We start from the raw sequence: 16,486 nt of genomic DNA on the forward strand, positions 1-16,486 counted from the left end.
GAAGGAAAAGAAAAGGAAAAAGAAAAAGGAAAAAGAGAGAGGGAGGAAAATTGGACTTCGGCCCAATTTGAGAAGGAAGGGAAAAAGAAAGGAAAAAGGAGGGAAAAAGGAAAACCCCATTTTTGCCGAATTTTAAATTATTTTGTTTGGCCAAATTTTATACTTCTGCAATTTGAGTTTAAATCCAGTTAATTGTTTTGCGAGCCTCGATTTAATTGAATTAATTCCTTTTAGAGGGATTTTTCCTGAGTTAATTAAGCCAATTGTTATTTACGAATTTCTTTTTACGATTTAGGCTTGGGACGAAACTCCGGGCGTGACAGTCCAGAAGCCACAACCACACCCTTTATAAGATGACGAGAAATATGTAACTAGAGGAGAAAATATTAAAATAAGGAGAGAGCAAAGTTAGTAGGCTAGACTATTTGATCTCATGAGTCTCGGAGAAGAAAGCCTTGTTTAGTTCCTAAAATTTTTTTTCCAAAAATATCACATCGAATTTCTAGACACCTAAATAAAACATTAAATATAGATGAACCAAAAAACTAATTGCACAGTTACGGAAGAAATCTTTATACGGATCTTTTGAGCCTAATTAGTTCATGATTAGTCATAAGTGCTACAGTAACCAGTATGTGCTAATAACGGATTAATTAGGCTCAAAAGATTCGTCTCGCGGTTTCCAGGCTAGCCGTGAAATTCTTTTTTTCATTCGTGTCCGAAAACTTCTTCCGACATCCAGTCAAACATTTGATGTGACACTTCTCCTAAAGATTTTCTCAATCTAAACACCACCGAAGTAGTTCACCTTTTTTTCGGTTGACAAACTGACCGTTGACCATATTTGGGCAAGAGTATTTTCATGGCAACGTAATGGAATCTGAGAAAAAGTCTATCCTAAGAAAGTTATAAACCTATCTCCAACTCCAAACCAAACTTGGTAAAAAAGATGGTTTCTAGAAGACAATATAGCTCGATCCGGGAATAGTCGAATAGACCGTTTCAATCAGAAGGTCTCTGCTTCAGATAAAGCATCGCCGCAACAGAGATGCAGCATGAGAGGAGACAGGAGGGGCAGATCATTCTCGAACAACATATTTATAAAAGAAAAATAATTTATAGATAAAAAAATTATATATGTATTTTTAAGTAAAAACTAAAGTTAGAAAATAAACTTACGTAAAATATCATAAATTTAACTTTAAATTTAAACTCAAAAATTTAAATTTTTATATTGTAAGTATAAGTAGAAACGAAAAAATACAAGCGAAGACTTGAATAAGTTGCGCCTTCGAGAGTACTAACACTACGCGCCGTCCATTCAAAGTGCGTTTGTTTTGAATGGATTTGGATTTTTCTCACACGGAAATTAAGAATATTTTTGAGCAAATGGCCTGGTATTCTGGCTGAGCGTAAGAGAGATGCATGAACCGAGTTTACTATAATTATTCAGAGCACAAACAAATGATTAAATGTTATAAAGTTGATAGGTAATTCTTACAAAAAAATACTTTTAATAAATACTAATGAGAAAAGGTTTATATGAAAATCACATCATTTAATATCTTAAGAAGAATGCTCGTGATAATATGTGGACATGACATGTTCTTTTCTCATAATATTTTTAGGTTTTCTAGATTTTTTGGTCTTGTTATAGGTATTCAACTATATAACCGATTAAAATAACTACTATGGTTAAATTTTTATTTGAAAAATTTGAAATAAATATTTTTATATAACTTTCTTATATAAACATATCATTTTGGTGATTGTGAAGAATGTTCTTATGCTTATAAGCCAAAATTTTAATTGTTAACCTTAAATTTAAAGTTAATTTTGAGTTTTTTCATCAAAATTTATTTTTTATTATTTTTCGTTTGCAACTATACTGTTTAAATCATCCTGTATAGTTCATAGTCGTATAATGTGAACAGTCGTAGTGGCCGTAAAATTGCGTACTACAGTACCCTTTAGCAAATTAACACGTGCCCAGATAAACCGTTCAAACAACGCGCTTGCACACGCCGCTATAGCTTGTTTTGTTACTACCCACGTGATCTCAATGGAAGCTTCCCACGTCCGGCGGGTCTTTTTCCTCGTGCGCGACAGCGAAATTTCCTCAGAAAAAAAACCAAACCAAATCCATCGTGATTAACAAAATCATCGCTCACATTACGTAATGCAGTAGCTGCAGCTGCGGCTGCTGTGTTTGACAGATTCAGAGACAAAAAATCGTCTGTTCAATCTCTTTCTTTTCGTTTTCTTTATGTACATAAAGAATTACAAGGAGGAGACATTTGACCGGATTTCGCCGAAACTTTTGAATGGAATTTAACAAATATTTAATTTAACCAAACAATTTGGTTATTGACAAGGTGATTAGATTAGTATGGATCCGAGTTAACCGCGGTAATTAAATTAAATGGATTAATTGGTTAATAGGCGGTGTGGTGTTGAGACCGGCCGAGCGCGAAGATGCCGCTGAACGCCGGCCGGTGCGTCAGGTACGAGGCTTGCTGCGGCCTCCTCTCGCCGGCGGCGGCGCCGGCCTTGCTGTAGAAGAGCTTGTGCGCGGTGGCCATGTCCATCTCCGTCACCACGGCGCCCTTGGTCTTCTTCACGGTGATCTGCTTCTTCTGCGTTGCCGTCGTCGTTGTCTTGGCGGGACGGGAGGAGAGCTTGGAGGAGGGCGGCGCGGCGGCGGCGGCGGCGGTGGCGTGGTGGTGCAGGAAGGCGAACTTGTCCTTGCCGTCGCTGCGGGAGCGGCCGCCGACGAGGTCGCGCAGCCGCCAGCGCCGCGACGACGACGACGACGACAACTCTCCGCCGGTGGAGGCGCTCTTGGGGAACCTGTTGCCCCGGCCGGGCGAGCCCGGCGCGGAGCGCGGCGTCCACGCGCAGTAGGTGTCGGCGGTGGGCGGCGCCGTGGACGCCGCGTTCCGTACCCCCGCCTCTCGGTCGGGCGACAGGTCGAGGAGGCGGCGGTCGAACACCGGGTACGCCGGCACGATGCGGCCGTGGGAGAAGATGTCGTCGGCCGGCGCCAGGTCGGCCGCGGACACCGGCGGCGCGAACGCGAAGTCGAAGCCGTCGTCCTCGGGCTCAACCGTCGCGACCCTGGCATCCTCATCGCCCGCGGCGGCGAGCGCGTCGGCGTCGGCGCCGCGGTCGAAGCTGAGCAGCGCGTGGAGGCGCGGCGACTGCGCCATTGCGGCGGGGGCGGAGTCGGCGCTCGGTGGCATCACGTCTTCGGCTCTTCGCCGGAGGAGAGGATAGGAGAGCGCGGCGGAGTGGAGTGGATTGGATTCGCCTCGACGCGCACTCTCGCCGTTAATGGTGGTGGTGGTGGTGTGGTGGATTGGTTTCAGCTTTATATAGGAAATGGAGTGGTGGATTCACGCGTGACGTGACGCGGGAGTGGGGAACAAGAAACAACTACCTCCCTCTGTGCCAAAATAAACCAACTTTTCACTTTTTATCTATAATTTTTAACTCTTCGTTTTATTCAAATTTTTTTACGATTGATATTTTTGTTTTTATTAGATGATAAATCATGAATAGTACTGGACATGTGACTAATTTTTTTCTAATTTCTCAAAAAAATTTTAAATAAAACGAATGGTCAAACGGTGGACACAGAAATCGAAGAATTGATTCTTTTTTGACAGGGAGTAGTGACCATTACCTCCTCCGTAGGAGAAAAGTGTATTTTTGCACCATTTACTTTTAACGTTTAATCATACTTATATAATTAGTATTTTCATTATTAGATAAGAAAATATAAATACGTTTAATCATACTTATATAATTAGTATTTTTATTATTAGATAAGAAAATATAAATAGTAATTTATGTGTGACTATTTTTAAAAAATAATTTTTTAAATAAATAAGACGAACGTCGAATATAAATATGAAAATTTATAAATACATTTATACTGCGAAAGAGCAGAGAAAAAGAAAGCGAGGCTTTGGAATCGGATTCGTGCGAGTGCCTCGTACTCGGGTTGCCTTGCAAGGGAAGGGAAGCACGCGCGAACCGGTCACTTGCGCGCCACGACGCACGCGGTTGCGCTCTTCCCTCGGTAGCCCGGTGTCGTCAAGCCGGCCGGCACCGGCAGCTAACGGTATTCGTTCCGTCTTCTCTTCTGGATTAACCACGCCCGTTCGTCATTGTGCGCGTCAAGGCACAAAAACAACACAAAACATGTTCTCACTGTTACGTCATTTTATCTTGGGTTTTTTTATTTTTCTAGATTGTGTGAAATATGATGGGTATTTCCGCATTCGAAGGTGATAACTAGGGATGACAATTTTTACCGGCGGAGCCAGGTCCGCAGGGTCCTGCCCCAATGTGGTTGGGGATGATCAGAATTTTTTTCTGCATAACCCAAAATGCAATAGTCCATTGAAAATTCAGCCCAATATACGAAATTACTAAGCATGTATAAAACACACCCTTATTTATTTCTGTTCTGTTCTCTCCAACTGTGACCGTCGTCACTCCGGCCCCAATCTCCTTACAACTACGCACTCTCTGTCCTCTCTGCCACCACTATGTCGCTGCCCCTATCTCCTCTCCTAACCTCTCCGTCGTTCCATCGCACTAGCCTATATTCTCTCCGTTGTCTGCCCGTGTTGAGTGCGAAGGCGACCCAAAGTGTGCCCGTTGTTGGCTCCGCACCGCCGGCCGCTATCTCCACGTCCTTCGCTGCGCCACGTTCCTCGTCAAGTCGCATACCCCCACGAGGCCTCGATCAGGGTTGGGGGGCCACTGGAGTTAGGTTCATTCTTTCCCAACATGACCTGTTGCCAACCCTAGTAACAACGGTTAAATTAACTACTACCAAGTTAAAATTTTGTTTAGAAATATTATAGGAGAAACATTTATGTAGAAAAATCATTTGCACAAAACACATTGTTTAAGGATTTTAATTAACTACTATAAAATTATAATTTTGATTTACAAAGATCAGATGGTGAAAAATTATATAAAAACATTGGTACGAAATAACCTTTTGAAAACTTGAGAAGCATGATCCCAATTACCCATAATCGATAATGAGAAAAGAACGGAACCTATTAGGCGATGGTATATGAAATATACATGAGGGGTTCGTACTTGGTTTTGAAGATTCAAAACGAACGGTATATGGGTATACATGATGGGTTCGTACTTGGTTTTGAAAATTCAAAACGAGCGATCCGATTGGATGACTTGCAATGATAATGATGACGATAAGAATACAAAACAGAGAGCGAAAGCGGTGATGGCGAATTGACAGGAATGAGCGAGAGGATAAGAAAAGTGAGGCGATCTTCCTACGCGTGATGGTGTCCTGCACTAGCCACCCAGCTGTGCCCATCAATTTACGAAGGCTTTCATCTTGAAACCGTGTTTTTTTTTAAAACAAAAAATTTACAAGTAATTTTTTTTATACATATATCCATAACGACTTAAAAACAAAAGCTCTACAATAAACCTCGATAAAAAATTATAAATTCAAGTTCTAAATGTAGCTTATAAGTAATTATAATTGAGACGATTCGTCGCGTTGCTAATGTACTGGCAATCCATCGAATCTATCCACGAAACTGCACCACGCATGTAGACGTGTTGCCGCTCGGCTCGGGTAGCTCGAACGCGTCTCTCTTAGTGGACACGACACAATGGGTATGGATTCTGTACAGTGCCTGCTACAAATCCTCGCTGCAAAGTGCAAGCAGCATTACTGTATTTGTACATGCCATTGGCCATTTGGCCTGCACACGGCCGGACCAAGATACTGCAAATACTAGAGCTTTGTACAGGCACGACGACGACGACAGTCCACAGGCTAAATGGACAGTACAGGCTGATGCACCACGATCCAACTCTGTTACACTGTCTGCACCACTATCAAACACAGCAAGACTCCCAAAGCTACCACTACTCTCAGAAACTACTACTATTGTAGACTATTTTAGGTATGCCCCATTGTAAGGTAAGGTTCACTGGCATGGTTAACAGCTACATATTTCCCCACTTGGCTTCACTACATCAACACTGCCTTCTTTGCACGGCATTCAGGCAACTTGTGCTATGGAACAGGTGCCACACACCACTATTCTTCTTCAGAACGGTTGTTGTTGTTGTCGTCCTCCTCCTCCTTCTCCTCCTCATAACGGTTGGTGGTGTTGTCCTCCTCGAGGTTGTTCACGCGCTCGCATTCATCGATCCACTCGCTGTATCTGCGATGAAAACATTCCATGGGTTTCAGCATATGTCCACCGGCAGTTCATCTGCATAAAAGTCTAATAGATGTTTCTCAAGACCAGCTTACATGTCGATGGGTTCGGTCAGAGCTGCAAAAAGGAGGGGGAAAGAAAACTGTCAAGTCAGCATTGTTTTGTTCAAATATCAAATGGTAAGCACTTACATGGGCAATTACATCATGCATAATTTCTTCCTAATCAAACCTAACCTTGGACAAACAGAAAGGAATTTCTGCAATTCTAGTAAGCAGCTAAGAGGGAATTACGTTATGCATACCGCCGTCCTTGACTTCTGGAGTTGCCTTTCACTAACTAGGAAGGGAGACATGAAAGTTCCCAATTTTTTTTGGATGAGCTGTCACGTTAGACGTTTGACTGAATATCGAAAGAGGTTTTCGGACACAAATGAACAAAAATATTCATAGCTCGCCTGAAAACCGCGAGACGGATCTTTTGAGCACAATTAATTCATCATTAGCACGCGTGGGCACTGTAACACTTACGGCTAATCATGAACTAATTAAGCTCAAAAGATTCGTCTCACGATTTTCTCCTAACTCTGTAATTAGTTTTTATTTTTATCTATATTTAATGCTTCATTTAGATATCGAAAGATTCGATGTGATGTTTTTTTAAAAAAAAATTAGAAACTAAACAGGCCCGAACTCAAAGGATCAAGGTTTGAAAGGCCCACCAAAATCCTAGCATGGCCCAGCTACTAGCCGGCATGTAGCATAATTTACTGGGAGGAAAATAGCAAACACTAGTACACTCCTTCCAAATGCAGTAACACTAGTACAAAAGCATGAAATTCAGTTATTAACGATGGATGGTAGATAATCAAAAGGACCTTTCTTTAAACACGCCTAAAGGGTTTTGGAACATGGAAGCACAGATGCTGAATAAGTGAATGTTAAAAGACCTGATTCCCCGACCTTTTCATTTTGTTTTTGCAGAGGTGCAAGTTATTAACAGATAACTAAATCCTATTCCAATTTGTTATAGAAAAATGTAAGCATGACTGAAACAATAACTAATCAAATAACCTAAGAGCAAACACAAACCACATTAATTATGCTAGATCACAAAGTTCATAACAGGAAGATGGGCCACTTAAAATACTAAAGCAATGGCACAAAACGAATTGCCGCATGGAAATTTCAGGGCAGAGAATATTACCATTAACAGTTGTGCTAAAACTTTCCAAACAAATTCTGCATGAGGCCTCGCCAATTAAATTCTTTAAATCACTGCAAAAACATAGATGAAGGTGTCACTGCACTACTGAAACTTAGGTCTTGTTTAGTTTGTAAAATTTTTTTGCAAAAACATCACATCAAAACTTTAAACACATATTTGAAGTATTAAACGTAGTCTAATTATAAAACAAATTTCAGATTCCGCCTGGAAACCGCGAGACAAATCTTTTGAGTCTAATTAATCCCTCATTAGCACATGTTGGTTACTGTAGCACTTATGGCTAATTATGTCCTAATTAGGCTCAAAAAATTCGTCTCACTATTTCCTCCATAACTGTGTAATTAATTTTAATGTTTATATATTTAATGCTTTATTTAGATGTTCAAAAATTCGATGTGATGTTTTTAGAAAAAAAATTTGGAAACTAAACGGGGCCATACCAGACATCGAAATTCAGACATCAAAACATAGTGTACTTACATGCGACACTCGACGCTACTGCCATGGTTGCAGAACGGACAGCAAAACACAGTATCAAGCTTGTCCATTCTCTTCTTGGGAGGTGGTTTTGCTCTGGATTTCCTCTTACCCATGATTGAATGTTTTATTCTTCCCGCCCTTTTTTTTTTGCGGGGAAAAATGGTAACAGTTAAGTTGTATGTTGACGATGTAATACTTACATACTACCGCATCCGTTACATATTATAAGACTTTCTGAGATTGATTAGATATATCCATACATCAATATATATGTTTTGCATATGTCTAAATTCATTATCACACATGTGAATTTAGATAAGGTCATAAAATCTTATAATATGAAATGGAGGGAATACATAACGTCAACGCATATCATTGTATCAACACATACTATTCGTAATTTCTCAAAATTGAGCATTAGAATGCAGAACAAACACCTTTCTTGTAGATCTGCGATATGCCTCAGTAAAAAAATACATGTTTGCTCAAATGCACACTAGAATACTCGGTACAAGTCAAATGATAACACAACACTCAAGCAATAATGGAGCATATATACCAGTTTCCTAAAATCAAAATCTAAGTAACTTTTTTAAAAGATAATCCAAGCAAATAACAGCAGCTTATCTGCTTTGTTTTAATTACTCAACTTTCCTCTAATTTATTTTCTACAAAAATATCATAAACTGCCAACGCGCGGCTGCACAAAAACCCAGCTCTGGTTGTGCTCCAACCCCCAACACGCACACGGTATGGCCCCTGAAATTTCCTAATCAACTCACACCGATTTCATGCGACGCGAGCAAAACCGCTACAAAATCCCAGCAGCACAAGCAAACCTGAATAGTAAAACCATGAAATTACAAGCTCACCACCTCCTACGCATCTAAACACACAGACCTAAAAGCCTAAACCCCAGAACAAAAATCCCCCACAAGACGATCATCAGCAGCAAAACACTCGGAGCAACAGCGTCCAAGCGCTAAACCCGCATCACCGAAGGAAGATAGCTACACAGCGAGCAGGAGAGCAAACCCTAGCAAGTCCGGAGAGAGAGAAGGGGGGGGGGGGAGAGGGAGGTGGGGGCTTTGCGTACCTCGGCGACGGCGGCGCGGCGAGCGGGGAGGCGGAGGCAGCAAAACCGAGGACGAAACCGGAGTCCAGAACGATCGCGACAACGCCGCCTGATTTTTATAGGTGGCGCGCGCGGCTCGTCGTAGCAGAGAGGCCTATCGCTTCGTGGGCTCTAGGCCCATCCAGGCTCCTGGGGATGGGCCTCCTTTCTGGACCATGCGCGCGTTCATGGGCCGAAATTTCGGCCCATTCTAAGGAGAGATGGATGGAAAAGGCCATGCCTTATTGACCCGTTTCTATTGGGCCGATATGGAGAGGAGGCGAACTAGTGGGCCTCCATGTATTAGCATCAAGGCTGTGTTGCTTTGGAAGCTTTCCTAACATTTACTCTCTGGTTTTTTGCACATGTTTTTTAAATTGATAAATAACGTGTCTTTTAAGAAAAGTCTTATGAAAACTATTTTAAAAATTATATTTATCTACTTTTAAAGTTTGTAATCAGCCACTTTGTTTTGCGCGTGAGGTTAACATACTCATAAAATGGAAGCAGTACGTGCAGTGTTACAATTAGAACCCGTAGTACCGGGCGTGATTATTTGGTGCCAAACAATAAATTATTATAAAGAATAAATTTGGAACAAAACTTTTATACACATGTTTTTTTATACACATGTTTTTAGTGATTTAAAATAAAGTATGAAAACATAAGTGGAAGTGAAAAAACGATGATGTCAGGCTACCAGAGTGTGTGGGTGCTGACATTTTGATATTTTGGTTCTTTTAAAAAAATTATTTTATAAATAGATTTAAAAAAAATTATTGTATAAATGAACATTTTTACCGTGTCAACGTTATTGGTGCCATCCTCCCACCACATGAACATAACATTATTGCTTAGAGGGCGGAGGATTTATTTGCAAAATAAAGTTTTTCAATAATACCAAAATCAAAATTGCAGGTGTGTGTGATAGGAGTAGGCTGGTGGGTGAGCTGGAATTTTGATATTTTGGTCCCTTTGAAAAACTTGTTTTACATATATGATCTATTTATAAAATAAGTTTTTTAAAAGGTCCAAAATGTCAAAATTGCAGGTAGGTGAGTGCGTTGTTTAGCAGTTTGTGGTTTTCCTCTTGACACTGGTCAACGACAACGATAAGGCTAATACTAAAATGCTAAGGACATGCGGGCATCTATCTTGATCTGCTGTTGCAATCACAGAATACAATATAATTTGCAAACAGCCCAATCAAAGCAATCATGCAGGATTACATTCCCTGAGTTCTTTATTTGTGTTTTAAGTGTTCCAATACTAGTGAGAACTTCGCATATTGCTGCAGACTACTCTATGATATAGAAAGCATTCGGCTAAAAAGTATATTCGATCAATTGCATCTATATATGGGTAATGTTCTAAATTTATACTCAAGCTTAGGTTCAATTGGCATTTGCAATGATTTTAATACATACTGTAACTCTTTTAAGTAACTTACAAAAAATATAGTTAAAAGACATAGGAAGTGACACATGTTTTAGTTGCTTGCTCCAGCTACCAGAGTGTGTGGTAGTAGTAGGTTGTTTATGCTGAAGTTACGATTTAAATTTTTATTTTAAATTTAGAGTTTATTTTGAAGATTTTCCATACTAGTTTATTTTCCAACATTTTTTTAAATCAATATATATATAAGTTTTTTATTTACAAATTATTTTTCGTTTATAAATAGGTTAATCACCCTCGAACTCAGTTGGACCACCCTTACCATTTAGGGCATTCGGTTTGAAAATATTTTAACCCATATTAATAAAAAGGCTGAGGAATACGAATATATATTAACATCAACCCATATGAATATCGCCAAGATGTTTAAATAGATAAAAATTTTCATATGTTTCCTCCCACTCGTATGAAAGAAACAATTATTTTGTTTTCTCTCTACTTTCTTCGTACAAATAGATTTTATATGAATTAATCCTTACAAATCTAAATCATTTTTTTCTCCACACCAACCAAACACTTAGCTAATAAAACATAAACGAAAATGTTAATCTTGAATTAATCTCGAAGGGAGTGAACCTGATAGCCAGTAGTAAAGTCAACCGTGGTGCTGGTCAAGATACGGTGGGTGGCGATCCCCGACCAACGCAATGCAATTCCACGGTCGCAGGCGGGCGAGCCGACGAGCCCACCGCCGGCGGGCGGGCGGCGGCGGCTCCACCATGATTCTCTGGGCCCCGCGGATGAGCCTCCCCCCGGGGAGGAGAGAAAAGCGCCGGCCGGCCATGGCGCGAGGCGTCCCAATCTGATCCCGGAATCTTCCGCCTTTTCCGCGCCATGCCATGGCGACAGCGGCGGCAGAGGAACGAGGGCCACCAATCCAACCGCAGCAAAATGGAAGAACGGGAAAATATGGGAATTCGCGTGCATCCTACGAGCTGTAGCCTCGACGGCGATGGCGACGGCGGCGGCGAGCGGCGGCGATGTGGCGCCTCGGGGTGCGAGGAATTTTCCCCGCCCCTTTCTTTTTCTTTTTTCTTTTCTTTTTCCAAGGCGAGAAGCTCCTTTTCGGTTTCCTTTTTCTACTCCTCTTCTGGCCTCTCTTCCGTTTCTGTCTCTTCTTTCTCCTCGACGAGGCAGACGTGTCTTCTTCTTCTCCCTCGCGTCGCGCGTTGGCTCTCTCTCCGCCGCAATAAAACTCCCTCCCGCCCAATCACCTCCTCCTCCTCCGCCTCCGCTGCTTCCGAGAGCCAAAGGCCGCCTTTCATCTCCGACCGCCGCCTGTCCCCTGCTCCTGCTCCTGCTTCTGCTGCTGCTTCACCGACTCACCGTCGTCGTCGTCTACTTCTTCTTCCCGTTGAGCAAGGAGCGGTTTTTGGAGTAGGTCCGGGCCAGCTTCTTCCGCCGCTTCGCCTCGCCTGCACCGTCCCAGGAAGATCTTGGTGGGTTTTTTTTTTAATATCTTCGGAATCTTCCATTTGCGATTGTTTAATATTGGCGTGATCTCAAAAAAAAGTGCGATCTTGGTATGCATCTGGTGCTCGTTTCTGTTCTATGTCCACCTTTTTTTGGTTTGGTTTAGGTGATGCATGCATGCATGCTTGTTGGGAAATCCCCATTTGTTTTTCGCCGATCTTGATCTTGATCTTGCGCAGAGCCGGGGGCTGGGATGGCGGCAGCGATGAACGGCTTTGCGAGCCTCCAATGCAAGGCGACGGTGCATGTCGACAAAGGGCACATGCAACCTTCCGGGGTGGCCTTCTTCTCTCCAAACAACAGATGCTCCCAGCTTCATATCTCCAGGTGATCTTGCAGCTCAAATATTTCTCCTATGTTTTGTTTGTTCCAAATGGTTATTAGATTTATTTTTGGTAGGGAGCAGTACACTTTGATTTTACTTCTTAAAGAAATTACCTTTTGAACATTTGATGTTAGACACACCATGCTTCCAAATGGGAAGAACATGATTCAACTAGTAGGAGATTGAAAAGTCGTGTGAGACTTCCTCAGTTTGCTTTTATCGTGAATTTTAACTACGAGCCACCTATTGCAGCAAACTGCAAGCTTTGATTAATTGATTGCAAATCCTGAAATTGTACTGTTGTATTGTTTGAAGCTGATGACGTTTTACTGATTGTGCCCACTGATTCTGTAGAATTCCTCATTTCATTGGCGCGAAGGCTGTTAGCACTTCCCAACAGCGTATGAGGCACAAGGTCTGCTCCATCAGAGCCTCTGCTGCCTCATGCTTGCAGGATGATACAACAAAATATTTCGATTTTGTGGTCATTGGCAGCGGTGTTGCTGGCCTAAGGTATGCTCTAGAAGTTTCTAAGCATGGCTCTGTGGCCATCATTACCAAAGCAGAGCCTCATGAGAGCAACACAAACTACGCACAAGGCGGCGTCAGTGCGGTTCTATGCCCCTCAGATTCTGTAGAGAGTCACATGCAAGACACAATTGTCGCAGGGGCTTATCTGTGTGATGAAGAGACTGTCAGGGTAAGTTTAACATCCATCATGAATGAAGGCAATAGTTGATTTGTCGTGTGCCGCGATCTGATCAATGCGTATTTCCGTCGTGTATCCTTTCCTGTGTAAAATCACAATGCTTGATTAATAACTTCGCTATTGTATTTCAGGTAGTATGCACAGAAGGACCAGAGCGTGTGAAGGAACTCATTTCCATGGGTGCTTCATTTGACCACGGCGAGGACGGGAGGCTGCACCTTGCAAGGGAAGGTGGACATTCTCACAATAGAATAGTTCATTCTGCTGATATGACTGGAAGAGAGATCGAAAGAGCACTGCTTCAAGCAGTCGATAATGATGATAACATATCTTTGTTTGGCCACCACTTTGCCATCGATTTACTCACCTGCCAGGTCAGTTAATTTGATATGTTACCCATTGCTTTGTCCTGCGCAACAGTGGTCCTTTTTTTTTTGTGGACAACACTTTTGTTGATTCTTCCATTAATCTGCCAAGTGTTATGTCTATGAGCATGCATGTCTTATTTTCTGTTGCTTTTGAAAATTACCTTATACTTTTGTTAGCTTCTTCAACTCTATGAATTATGAGAACTGAGAATCAACACTAGGTTTCCTAAATCTAGTACCAGATTGGATACTGGATGTTAACTGGTACGAACATGTGGCTATACCTGGTCCTAAATCAGTATATAAATTGCTTGCTGGCAACTAAAATTTGTAGGGATTGCCTAGATGTCATTCAAAGGCTGTATGAACATTCCACTTTTATATATTGAATTTGCAAGAGAACAAATATATATAACTTGAATTAAGGACCCTAGCTTCAATTTGTCTTGGAACCAAAAAGTAAGTCTAGTAGAAACTGAACAGAAAGCGACAGGGAACTGGTGATAACCGCCCTATCATTGTCAGCTTTCGAACTCTTGTCGGTAGCAGCCTCTTAATCTCAGCATTTAAAAATGTTTGACTAAGTACTAATAGAGTCAAATATGGAATTTTCTTTGATACAGTGCAAGTGCTGCATTTGCCAGATTATCCTGATCTTCCCTCCTCTTTTATCGTTACAATGTCCCAATCACATTATAATTTCATCATGTTTACTTAATAGGTGTTCCATAAATGAAAATGCATGTGTTACATACCATAACCAAATTTCCACATCCTATTAGTTGACTGAAATCACCTTTACTAATAGGTGTTCTATTGCAGAGCAATGGTGAAATATATTGCTATGGTGTGGATTCATTGGACACTGAAACCCAGAAGGTACATCAGCTGTAATTTTTTATATTTCCTCTTGCCAGATTGGTCATGCAATTTTTACATTTACTCTTGTCATATTTGTCATGTTGAAACCATTTTTTAACCAGCTTTGTTAATATATTACTCGGGTCCTATTTGATATCCAGGCAGTCCGTTTCATCTCAAAAGTAACATTGCTTGCATCTGGAGGAGTTGGACATATATACCCCACAACAACCAATCCACTGGTATATGATATATCACCCTCACAATCTTTAATATTTTTTATACAATGGGTTATTTGAAGGCATTTAGCCCTATCCTTCTATAGTTTATCTTTATTCTTTAATGAGAAATAAGTTGTTAATGTAATGCTTACAATATTTCTTAGAGACTTTGAATCCAAACATTTCAGGTAGCTACTGGGGATGGAATTGCAATGTCTCATCGTGCGCAAGCTGTAATATCCAATATGGAGTAAGTATTTTGTTTAGAGTTCTACACATCGTTTATTTATTTCAGATCTAAGCACCCTTTACCTTTACTCTTAAAATGGGGTTGAGGATCTCCCCATTTCTATCAGCATTCTATTCATAGCAATAGCTACCTTATCAATCTATTTTCCTTCATCAGTTTTGCTAATTTCATCTTGCTGTATCGAGGAAATATAATGACATATCCCTACTTTGCACCGACAGATTTGTGCAGTTCCATCCAACAGCACTATCAGATGAGGGTCTCCCAATAAAGCCAGCAACCAGAAGAGAGAATGCATTTCTCATAACAGAAGCAGTCAGAGGAGATGGAGGAATTCTCTATAATCAGTCCATGGAGAGGTTTATGCCTTTGTATGATGACCGTGCGGAGCTAGCACCAAGGGATGTGGTTGCAAGAAGCATAGATGACCAGCTGAAGAAGAGGGGAGAGAAGTATGTCCTCCTGGACATCAGTCACAGGCCAAGAGAAAAGGTTCTTGCCCATTTCCCAAACATTGCAGCTGAATGCCTGCGCCATGGCCTCGACATCACCCGACAGCCGATACCTGTTGTTCCTGCAGCTCACTACATGTGTGGTGGTGTCCGGGCTGGGTTGCAGGGGGAGACAAATGTGAAAGGCCTGTATGTTGCTGGTGAGGTTGCGTGCACCGGATTGCATGGTGCCAACAGGCTTGCAAGCAACTCACTGCTTGAAGCATTGGTGTTTGCTCGCAGGGCAGTGCAGCCTTCGATTGATCATATGGTCGATGCAGATGTCGATCCTTCTTTCGCGACGAAATGGGCTCGCCCTATGCTCTCTGCCTCCCTTAGGGGCAGCATACTGTCTGACATCATTGAGAAGACAAAGCAGACCAGGATGGAGCTTCAGTCAATTATGTGGGGGTACGTCGGGATAGTGCGGTCGACGAACCGTCTGAAGCATGCTGAATGGAAGATCAGTGATCTGGAGTCCGAATGGGTGGAGTTCTTGTTCAGGAGGGGGTGGAAGCCTACAATGGTGGGGGTTGAGGCTTGTGAAATGAGGAACCTCTTCTGCTGTGCAAAGCTGGTTGTGAAGAGTGCTCTTGCAAGGCATGAGAGCCGAGGCCTGCACTTCACTGAAGATTTCCCTTACCTGGAGGAGAGCAAGAGGAAGCCCACAGTGATCTTCCCTACTCACATCCAGGAGCTGACATGGAGTTCAAAGCCATTGCAGAAGCAGCTGCAGTGCAAGTAGATGGCACACCTGCACAAAAAGGAGTTTGGGATTGAAGATTCCATTAATTAATTAAAATTTGGCTGAAAAGGCAGCCTACTATTCGACAATAAACACATTTATTCAACCTGGAGTTGTGTGAGGAATTCTCATTGGCTGCAATACAAGCCTGCAATTAGGCTGAAGTAGCGTGTATTTAACAACTCTTTTGTCGTACCATTCTCATATGATTCAGCTGTTGTAAGATGTAAAAACGAGGCTGTGTTCTGATCTACAATTTGTAGTATTTTTTTTTTCTGAAAGAATGGGGAGTAGCCGATCTGTAGTGTAGGATTAAAGAAGGCTGTATACATTGATTCGATTGAAGGGATGGACTCCCAACTCAATCAAGTATTATCATCAATGTTGGTTGTTCACTGAATATTGTAGCCTTTGTCTCCATTATTTTGTACAACCTCCGTAAATGAATTTCTGATTTTTTTAAAGATTTTTTGACTATTCGTCTTATTTAAAATTCTTTTATGATTAATATTTTTATTGTTACCACATGATAAAACATGA

At 41.6% G+C, this 16,486-nt stretch overlaps 3 protein-coding genes across 3 annotated transcripts; 1 reads left to right on the forward strand and 2 right to left on the reverse strand.

The window, feature by feature from the left end:
* Nucleotides 1-2,208: 2,208 nt before the first annotated feature.
* On the reverse strand, nucleotides 2,209-5,757 carry LOC102722741. The gene is made up of 2 exons (XM_006648228.3): nucleotides 5,689-5,757; nucleotides 2,209-3,368 (listed from the first exon to the last, which is right to left on the reverse strand). The coding sequence occupies exons 1-2, from the start codon at nucleotides 5,755-5,757 to the stop codon at nucleotides 2,436-2,438; spliced, it is 1,002 nt and encodes a 333-aa protein (XP_006648291.2). The 3' UTR covers nucleotides 2,209-2,435.
* LOC102700115 (transcription elongation factor 1 homolog) lies at nucleotides 5,664-9,060 on the reverse strand. The gene is made up of 5 exons (XM_006646781.2): nucleotides 9,031-9,060; nucleotides 7,935-8,072; nucleotides 7,434-7,504; nucleotides 6,323-6,344; nucleotides 5,664-6,230 (listed from the first exon to the last, which is right to left on the reverse strand). Exons 2-5 carry the CDS (start codon nucleotides 8,045-8,047, stop codon nucleotides 6,104-6,106), a joined length of 333 nt encoding a protein of 110 aa, XP_006646844.1. The 5' UTR covers nucleotides 8,048-8,072; nucleotides 9,031-9,060; the 3' UTR covers nucleotides 5,664-6,103.
* A 2,573-nt stretch (nucleotides 9,061-11,633) lies between these two features.
* On the forward strand, nucleotides 11,634-16,341 carry LOC102700401 (L-aspartate oxidase, chloroplastic). Its single transcript, XM_015833911.2, has 8 exons — nucleotides 11,634-11,942; nucleotides 12,156-12,303; nucleotides 12,656-13,001; nucleotides 13,142-13,384; nucleotides 14,201-14,257; nucleotides 14,401-14,481; nucleotides 14,649-14,710; nucleotides 14,932-16,341. The coding sequence occupies exons 2-8, from the start codon at nucleotides 12,170-12,172 to the stop codon at nucleotides 15,944-15,946; spliced, it is 1,938 nt and encodes a 645-aa protein (XP_015689397.1). The 5' UTR covers nucleotides 11,634-11,942; nucleotides 12,156-12,169; the 3' UTR covers nucleotides 15,947-16,341.
* The last annotated feature ends 145 nt before the right edge of the window (nucleotides 16,342-16,486 follow it).

The sequence above is a fragment of the Oryza brachyantha genome, chromosome 2 (genome assembly GCF_000231095.2).
Source record: "Oryza brachyantha chromosome 2, ObraRS2, whole genome shotgun sequence".
Classification (NCBI taxonomy): domain Eukaryota; kingdom Viridiplantae; phylum Streptophyta; class Magnoliopsida; order Poales; family Poaceae; genus Oryza; species Oryza brachyantha.